General features: G+C 37.4%; 1 protein-coding gene across 1 annotated transcript; it reads left to right on the top strand.

Annotated features, from left to right (window-relative positions):
• The first annotated feature begins 5,726 nt into the window (after positions 1–5,726).
• Positions 5,727–9,827, top strand: LOC130010307 (uncharacterized). The gene is made up of 2 exons (XM_050553935.2): positions 5,727–6,503; positions 8,060–9,827. Exons 1-2 carry the CDS (start codon positions 5,822–5,824, stop codon positions 8,608–8,610), a joined length of 1,233 nt encoding a protein of 410 aa, XP_050409892.1. The 5' UTR covers positions 5,727–5,821; the 3' UTR covers positions 8,611–9,827.
• Positions 9,828–10,428: the final 601 nt, after the last annotated feature.

Below are 10,428 nucleotides of genomic sequence, written 5' to 3'. Positions count from 1 at the left end.
AAAAAAGAAAGAAAATATATCCAGTGAGTCAGAACAGTTTTTCAAACGTTCGATTCATCATCACCCTACGTACGGTATCGAGCTTCTCACACGATTTTCTATAATAAGTGTGTGTGGGTGTGTGTGTGTGTGTGTTTAATTACTGGGTTTGTTTTGAAAAAAAATTAAATAAAAATAAAAACTGAATTTACATAGGTCTCGAAATGTCGCGTCAGCAACTAACCTATTAGTTCGCCTATATAAATAAATATAATGGTAATTTTTTAAAAAATACTTAACGCCGTAGAAACAGAAATTTATATTATTTCATATTAACAAATACAACACCGCTCTGTCGCTATAAACGCGTTATATACCACGATCGAATTTGGATTTTAAATAAACAAATTATTTTATACCGGTTATAGCCTATAAACAAACATCGTTTTGTCGCTATAAACGCGTTATGTCACGGTCGAATTCGGATTTTAATAGAAATTAAATATAAAATTTAAAATACATAGACAAAATCTTTATTCAACATAAAAATCACATGACAAAAGCGCAACAATCATAATTCCAACTGCAATCACATTGTAACTATCGGATCACGTGTAGTCTGGTTCTCCACCGAGATGGCGGCGGCCAATGTGTGTGACGTCATGTGAATTAACTCTATTTGTTGACAGCAAATACAGCTAATAATTATCTTGGATAAAATACCTCGTTTAGTAAACGAGGCAATTTTACCCAGCATCGTTCTGAACAAAATACCTCGTTCCAAAAACAGGGCAATTTAAAAAAACACATTTTGGAACTCCAGACAAACGAGGTATTGTTTTTACCTCGTTACAACGTGGCAAAATCGGGGCAAAAATTTTGAAACGTTTTTGCCTCGTTTGGACAGAAATGCCGAACGAGGCATTCTGAGGTTTATAGTGTTAGAAGTTATTGTGTGTGCAGTGAACCTACCCTAACTCGATTCCCCACGTAGTTAGTACGTTTACGGTAATATATCTCCAAAAGCCAGTATAGGAGGCTTCTGGATTTTTGTATTCTCGTAGTTTATTCATCCCTTGACTCTGTGAAATACAAAACATGTTGCCACGCAAGCTGGTTCGGGTGATTTTGGATGAAACGTGGGCGTGCCCCTTGTTTATTGTACCCACGAACTCCGCCTCGAATCCGGTGCTGGGAACTTTTCGGTGGTATAACTCGATACCCCAACATAGAAAGTTAATGAAATTTGGCATCTGTCGATTTGGTGAAATAAAGATCTTGGAGGCACCAACGCTAGTTTAGAAGTCATTCAGTGCGCAGTGAGCCTACCCTAACCCGATTCCCCCACATATTTAGTACGTTTACGGTAATATATCTCGAAAAGCCAACATAGGAGGCTTCTGAAATTGTGCAGTCTAGTAGTTTATTCATCCCTTGATTCTGTGAAACAAAAAACATTTTGCCACTAAAGCTGGTTTGGGGGCTTTTTGATGCAGCGTGGGCGTACCCCTTGTTTATTGTACCCACGAACCTCGCCTAGAATCCTGATGCTAGGAACTTTTCGGTGGTATAACTCGATACGCCAACATAGAAAATTAATGAAATTTGGCATGTTCACACCTTATGCATCTGTCGATTTGGTGAAATAAAGATCTTGGAGCCACCAAAGCTAATTTAGAAGTTATTGTGTGCACAGCGAGCCTACCCTATCCAGATTCCCTCACATATTTAGTACGTTTACGGTAATATATCTCGAAAAGCCAGCATAGGAGGCTTCTGGATTTTTGTATTCCAGTAGTTATTCATCCCTTGACTCTGTGTGTGAAATACAAAAAAAATTGCCACCAAAGCTGGTTTGGGTGTTTTTTGATGCAGCGTGGACGTACCCCTTATTTATTGAACCCACGAACCCCGTCTCGAATCCGGGTGCTAGGTACTTTGCGGTGGTATATCTCGATACGCCAACATAGAAAGTTAATGAAATTTGGCATGTTCACACCTTATGCATCTGTCGATTTGGTGAAATAAAGATCTTGGAGCCACCAAAGCTAATTTAGAAGTTATTGTGTGCGCAGCGAGCCTACCCTATCCAGATTCCCTCACATATTTAGTACGTTTACGGTAATATATCTCTAAAAGCCAGCATAGGGGGCTTCTGGATTTTTGTATTCCAGTAGTTATTCATCCCTTGACTCTGTGAAATACAAAACATTTTGCCACCAAAGCCAGTTGGGAGTGCTTTTTGGTGCAGTGTGGACGTACCCCTTGTTTATTGCACCCGCGAACCCCGCCTCGAATCCAAGTGCTGGGAACTTTGCGGTGGTTATAACTCGATACGCCAACATAGAAAGTAAATGAAAATTGGCCTGTTCATATCTTATCCATCTGTTGATTTGGTGAAATAAAGATCTTGGAGCCACCAAAGCTATTTTATAAGTTATTGCGTGCGCGATGAGCCTACCATAACCCGATCCCCCCATAGTTTTAGTAGGTTTACGGTGATATTTCTTTAAAAGCCAGCTTAGGAAGTTTCTGAAAATTTGTATTCTAGTAGTTTATTCATCCCTTGATTCCATGAAACAAACAAAAATTTTGCAATCAAAACTGGTTTCGGTGCGTTTTGATGTAGCGTGGACGTAGGCCTATCCCTTTTCTGCGTGCTCAGTTAGATTAGTGTGTGATATTTTAGTATGTTTACGGTAATAGTATATATTTTTTTTTCATGGGGGGGGGGGGGTCTATTACATATATACTTTGCATTAATATGTCGTTTTCTAATATAAAGGTAACAGTTATTTTCGTGATAATTATATCTAGGTTTTTATTGGCGCTAGGAATATGTGTGCTAACTTCATTTCGTATCCAGGCGACCTTATGGCTTTATCGCGTAAATCATTAATTTCCGTCATAGTCCGGACATTTTTCCGTATGCAAATGACGTTCGTCGTAAATCCCATATAAGGTATATGTTCTACTATGCAAGGTTCTATTATGCATTTGTCTATTATGCAAAATGCAGAATGCAGAAGTGTAATGTGCAAAATAACTATTCTACTGTATTTTGTATTATTGAAAAGTGTATTCTGTATTTTAACACCGTGGCATTTGTATTGTTGAGCAATGTAAATTGCAAATTGTAAAACTAAAATACGTATTTTTAACTAATGACATTTGCAGTTTGCACCGTGAACAATGAAATAATATTGGCATCGTTATACTTCCATAGTCCACTGCGCTTTACAGTCCCGGAGCCTGTAGTGACACAGACTTCACTCAAATTTGAAAACAATCAGGAATACAAAAAATAAAACCCAAAAAAACGTAACAGAAATAATGCGACCAATCTTGACAGTGGTCGTCTCCTCAATGGCGATAATCTACCAGTTGACGTCATGAGTTAGAACGTCAAACAATTTTAACAATAAGAGCGATAATCCGGATAGAATCTCGAAAAACGCTAAAATAAGTATACTTAACGAAAATAAACGGGCGCCGCAAGGCGTTTACACAACATACATGTTAAAACACTCTGTTAGACATTGTTAAATACGGTTCACACCTCATTCATTCCTTACCATTTATTATTTACTTGTAGTTCTTGTATATAATTCAACAATAATTGAACTTTAAGCATATTAATACCCATTCCAAAATGAGTTCCGTCAAAACTCTCCATACCGTCAGTGAGGTTGCACGTATCGAATATTGATACATTATGTGGTTTTTATTCTTTTTTCATCTTGACAACGTACTTTTCGATAATTGCTTTCGATTGTCCATTCCATGAATTTTTAAGTAGTCCCGGACAGTGTGGTGGAGCGAAAAGAAACTGGACGCCCTTATATTTTTTAATGACTTTAAGGGCAGGTGCAACATACTGATCCATGATGACTCTATGATTGAATCGTGAATGGAAGCCGATTCCAGCTATTGTTAGAAGTTTCTTTCTTGTCATTAGTTCCTTTACTTTGTCAACAAATTTTCTACTAAGGCCAGTATAGTAGTACCCTTTATAGATGAGTTCAAATTGCCCACCACTAAGGTCACGTGGTGCAATGTCTAGCTGCAGACGACATATTTTTTCGGTGAACATGAACATACCAGTGCATTTGTCGTGAATATCTAAAAGTAAACAAAATACAAAAAAAACTATAATACAAAACAATAATCAGCATATTTATTCTTGTGTAAAAGCTATCATACAAGAAGGAACGTCCTCCCGAATTTGAATTTGTTCTTAATTATGTATCTTCTAGTTTGTATCTTATTCAAACCCAACTACAAAATGTCAATGTACATCTCAAATCTGTACATAACTTGATCAGCTATTGCATATTTTTCATTTAGATTGATTAAAATAGTCTGTCATTATTTATTTAATACTCTAATTACTCCATGAAACTTTTCGTCAATATACATACTTTCCGAACATTATTTCTTAAATGGGATATCAAATATTAATTTACAAAGGCACATTCACATATAAATACCAATATAAATAGACCTATGTTTCTATGGGTATACAGAAAATATAAATAGATTGGTCTAATATATCTACAAAAATTTAAATCTTGTGAAATATAGCACGCAGGTACAGTTTCTTGGCAGTTTATAATAAAGGATCATCTAGGGTTGTTATTTACATAAATATAGTGCCATAACTGTAAATAGTTTTCGAGATTTTTTTCGGCTCGGGTCACCCTAACTATGTGATAAAGAGGTTAAATGGCAATTCACGCTTGATACAAAAACCATTCAATATTTGGAATTCATCATTTAATTTTTGGTATTTGTAACATGCAGATGCTAAAAGAGGGAATACTCTGACATACGCAATATGGTATTAGGCAGCAAACACATTGGCGAAATCACTACTGTGAGTTATAAGTTAGGGGTCCATTGTTCCCTTCAAGTGTTGGGCCTGACTGCATGTGGAAAGCAGATGAATACCGATCTTTTTGCTACGTGTAAAAATGTATAGGAGACAAAGTCACTAAATTTCAGAAAGTTGTACCCAGTAGTTATTACAAAACACTATAAAACATGTGCATGGGGTCCACGGAGACCCCACGTGAACCGACAAGGGTTAAGTGCATGTCAATGTGTACACGCGACCTCGGTTTTTCGTCCCATCCGAACGACTAGACAGTTGTCCTTGTCCGGCTCTCCGTTCTGCATCACTGACAAGGGGGAACCACGCCGGGAAATCTGGATGAACTTTCTCCGCAAATGCAGGGATCAAACATCCGACCTCCAGGCTAGCGAACCAGCGTCTTACCCACTTAGCCACCGAAACACTCCTCGTTCAAATGAATTAAATATTTCGTTTAAACGAGTTAATATTTCGTTTAAACGAAATCCAGAGTCTTGCCAATCCCGAGTCTTGCACCACTGAGAAGGGGGAACCACTATGCAAAATGTTTATTTAGTATCTCTGTGTATTAAAGATTTAAAGCGAACTAGAACCACCTCACAAAATGCAATACTATTTTCTTTAAAAATGGCGGTCATCCACGACAGAGATCTATTCCCAAAATTATTAGTTCTCTGTGTACAGAATGGCAGATTAATAGACTCTGCCATCCAGTCTAATGAAATACAATATCACGCTTATGTACGGATTTGAAAGTTTATGTCTCTGTTTTCTTCTTCAGAGACTGGATCGAGAGATTAGAAATTACATCTTCAGCGGAAGTTTCCATATTGATTCAAATCTGAAGCAAGAGAGGCATGTTTTCTGTCAGAAATACAAAAATCAATCAATGACATAATTTCGTTCAAGTCGTGACCGTAAATCTCAAAGAATTAATAATATTTACCGACGGTTTCTTTTAAAAGAAGGATGAATCCATCCTTTTGTAAAAACAAAGTAAAAAGTGCATTATGGGTGGTATTTTTCACTTGTTTAACGTTGAGTTTTTGGAAGACATCATCTCTGTATACTTTATTTGATTATTCTTCAAATAATGTGACAATGTTGCCCACTGTCGGATTTCTCGCAGCCAACTCAACTAGGATAAACTGTCGGGGCGTCCTTGACATCATCGTATCAGGAACTTGGAAAAGTAGGCCAATGACGTCAAATCAGAAGGCAGAAATGAGGAAATTCCTTGAAATAGCTAGAAATGGACATGCATTGCCTCCAACTCTACAAAGAAAAGATAAAAAATGTGGAAATGTCAATTTTTTGAAAACGGGACGTCATTTTCGTGCCCTTTGTGACCAGTATGGATCCACTCCATGTTGTTATAACAACACGTGCGTTGCTAAGGAGGTAGAAGAATGTAGATGTAAGAATTGTTTTGATACAAGACAAAGTCTTCATGCTGAATATGCTGATTGGCTGCCTTCTGATAAAGGATGCCATCTTAGAAAATATAACAACAGGACAGCTTGTCAATTATTAGCGGGAAGAACTATTCTCTTTAGTGGCGATTCGTTAATGAGACATATGTATACATCATTGTTACTACTGCTACGTAACAATACCTTTGATGGCGCCATGAAGAAGAACGTTACTAAAGGTGAGCTATATGATTTTGATATTAAATCAACTTTTTTTTCAAAAGCGCCATTTGTAATAAATTTGGTTGAATATTGTTCCGATTTCTAGACATATTATGTTAACACCGCAATAGTGTACCGGCTTACCGAGGGTGATGTCCGAATATGGTTTTAGCTGACTGAATGGTTATAGCGGACCTAGCGGTGTCTGAGAGAGAGAGAAGAGAGAGAGGGGGGGAGAGGAATGGTGTTTAACGCCCACTCGACACAAACTAAGTTATTTCGGGATTCATTGCGCGTGGGGCTCTTTACCAGTGGGCGGAAACCGGAGGACCCGGAGAAAACACACGAGGTTGGACAATCGACCCTACTCCTAGTCACGTACAAGTGGAAAAACGAAACCACGCCGCTTGACGCAACGGCAGGCCTTGTGATATAACGCGCACGCGTTAACCATTTGGCCACGCGACTGCCGATGTCTGAATAGTGTTTAACGTCCACTCGACAACAACTAGGTCATGTGGAACTAAAGATATAGGTCAATTTTATTTCAATAATTCGCTTGCACGTATGGGGTCTTTAGCAATTGGAGAAACCGGAATACTATGAGAAACCCAACGACGTTAAAACTAGATAGTATAAAGGCAATTTGCTGTAAATTTCAGTTAAATTGGTCCACTATTAACCGAGAATTAAGCGATTGAAATCTCGATTATCCACGTCATGATTAAATCATGAATGAAAGTTGAGCAGCAAATCGGATCATAATCCAATAAATATCGCATTCTAGCGTTGACATCAAGGGTTGATTATGGTCTGAATAAGTTAATTAATGTCAAATTAAAAATTTAAATAACATTTCAGGCCTAAGGATAGACCTGCAATAGGCAGATTTAGCTCTTGAATAACGTATGTTTAATGAAATTAAAAGTGTTTATGAGGCCTTTGTGTGTGTGAAAGATGTAAAACGGTTTAGAACCGCATAGTACATTAATTAATTGTTTTAACCATAGCGACTATTCAGGGCAGATATCTATTCCCAAAGTAGATAGTTCTCTGCGTATAGTTGGAGCGAAGATTAGATGGGTATTGATCAGGGTACTCAATCACATGTCAATTGAATTGATATTAAAACTGCAACAGCTAGTTGTATTATTAGGTAATTATTTTTCCTTCTGGGCGGAGCCACGGTGGCTTATTGTGTGTAGGATGCTAGCTCACTATAACAGGCGTTCCCCTAATCAGTGATGAAGAACGGGGTGATTTGTAAGGAACAGTGTGTAGTCGCATGAATGTAATGGAAAAACATTAGTCAGTAGTTGGAGTAGTACTCGAAAGAGGAGTTATCTCCCCTGATGTGTTATGGAATCGTTTACCATAGCAACAACAGAAGAGTTATCCCCTTTTGTGACTGTGACTGTTTAACTTTTCCCCATAGCACACTGCATGGTGTTGGCCTGTCTTCCTTAGCCCGGTTGGGGCAAAACAGTAGGACAATAGCCCATAGATGTTCGGCCCTGCGTACGCTCATGCCCGTTTTGTATTATAGTTTTTTTTGTATTTTGTTTACTTTTAGATATTCACGACAAATGCACTGGTATGTTCATGTTCACCGAAAAAATATGTCGTCTGCAGCTAGACATTGCACCACGTGACCTTTGTGGCGGGCAATTTGAACTCATCTTTACCGAGTACTACCATACTGGCCTTAGTAGAAAATTTGTTGACAAAGTAAAGGAACTAATGGCAAGAAAGAAAGTTCTAATAATAGCTGGAATCGGCTTCCATTCAGGATTCAACCATAGAGTCATCATGGATCAATACGTTGCACCTGCCCTTAAAGTCATTCAAAAACATAATGGCACCCAGTTTCTTTTTGCTCCACCACACTGTCCGGGACTACTTAAAAATTCATGGAATGGACAATCGAAAGAAATTATCGAACAGTACGTTGTCAGGATGAAAAAAGAATTAAAGCCGCATAATGTACCAATATTCGATACGTGTAACCTCACTAGCGGGATGGAGAGTTTTGACGGAACTCATTTTGGATTGGGTATTAATATGCTCAAAGTTCAACTATTGTTGAATTATATACAAGAACTACAAGTAAATAATAAATGGTAAGGGATGAATGAAAGAGTGAACCCTATTTAACAATGTCTAATAAAGTGTATTTAACTTGTTTGTTGTGTAACGCCTTCTGACGCACGTTTATTTTCAATAAATAGACTTACGAGGTATTACCATATCACCCATGATATAGCGCGGTTGTAAACTAACTATTTAGTTGTTCTCATGGACAATAACCATAAATCTCACTGTCCGACTGCGATCGCTGTATGAACTGACATTATTGCCATTATTGTTTTATATATATATACCTTTTCTAATTTTCACATTATGCCATTTTTAGTTGTATCTTGATTAATGTCCAATTCGTCACATTTGTTTGAAATAAGGGATTGCAACTTGAGTACATCAGTTACGATTGCCTTATTGTGTGGTGTCGTAAGCCGTATTATGTTATATTTATAGCACGGCTTTCACGAGTCAACAGCTTTAAGTGTAAACCAGCAAAAGAGTGCAATAACATTGAACATGTCTAGTTATTGAACGGTTAAGCTCCACCCAATCTACTAGAGGGAAAACAATCTGCTTATTCAACGAAAAGTGCAAAGGAAGATTTCCCGTCCATGTTACAAATGGGATTCTTCATGCTGTTATACTTGGGTTAACCAATTATGTAATTATAGGAAGAAAGGAAGTTGAGAATATCAACAATCAGTGCTGCTGGAACGGGATCAAGCTGGTTAGTGCTAAATGATAAGACCAGCTAAATTTTTCGTCACAGGTCACGAGATGTAAACAGGGCAAGCGCTAATCCCAATCCAAACCCTAATCCTGGACCTAGCCCACATGCTTACCCTAACTTCCCGTCCATGTTACAAATGGGATTATACAATATGATTATTTTGCATAACTTTAGTATTCCTTTCATACCTCTAGCTATCTTTGTGGTTTTTGTTTTGTTTTGTTTTGTTGGGTTTTTTTACCGTTTCTTTGTGTTTCTGTTTGTTCTACTGAATGTTTTTTTTATGATTTTTGTTTTGAAGTTTTAATGTGATTCTAAGATATGATGTTACACACTAAATGTAATGTGAACTATGTACTATGTCGGGTTTTTTTTATTGATTATTAAATAAAGGCTTTATGGGTGTCTAATGCTAGAAATGATTCCACTATTGGTGACTTCCATCTTGCTCCAGCCACAGTAGTGGGTCGTTCTAAGGATTTCTTTTGAGCAAGTTTTGTAATCAAAAATAAAAAGAATACTTGCCTATAACTCAAACTGACGCCAAACTATACTGCACATAGCTTAATACTAATAAACCAATTCCCCTTGAAATAAAGGTGAAACGATACCACATAAATTCGTGATTTAATAAAACTCCAACGGATCCGCGATATTTCTGTCGTTTTTAAAATGGCCGCATATGTCGGTCAATTTGATTGAAAGTTCGATATATACGGCCTTGATATTATGTTTATTTGTGGTTAAAATGAGAGTTTGGATGTCGGTATTATACGCTCTTTTGTCACTTGCGTTTACAGAAAAATTATGGAAATTGACAAACATCGCAGCTAACATCACCCCAGTTGAATTGCAGCCCATGCAGCCCCATTGGATCAATGTTTCCTATTTCAATTTGTCTGCTTCGGGAGTACACGCAGGCTAACAAGATTGAAGAAGTCGGCTATAATTTGGTCCATTCCTTTAAAACTTTCGCTTCTTATCTATATAATAAAAGTCCTATTTTTAATTTGTAGTAAAAATAAATGTGATACGAATTGAAAATGTTACTTGATAATCGAGATTATGTTGGTGGAGTTAACGCCTGTCAATCAAACGGCCTGCATTCTCGTAGACGGTGAAGAGGGATT

Source organism: Patella vulgata, chromosome 1, assembly GCF_932274485.2.
Source record: "Patella vulgata chromosome 1, xgPatVulg1.2, whole genome shotgun sequence".
Lineage (NCBI taxonomy): Eukaryota > Metazoa > Mollusca > Gastropoda > Patellidae > Patella > Patella vulgata.
The sequence above is the reverse complement of the archived record's forward strand: the minus strand, read 5'-3'. Positions and strand labels throughout refer to the sequence as shown.

Bases quoted from the DNA above. Each gene is read 5' to 3' on its own strand.
- LOC130010307 (XM_050553935.2), top strand. From the start codon at position 5,822: ATGAATCCATCCTTTTGTAAAAACAAAGTAAAAAGTGCATTATGGGTG. The intron at 6,504-8,059 runs GTGAGCTATATG...GTTTACTTTTAG, and splicing joins GAAGAAGAACGTTACTAAAG to ATATTCACGACAAATGCACT.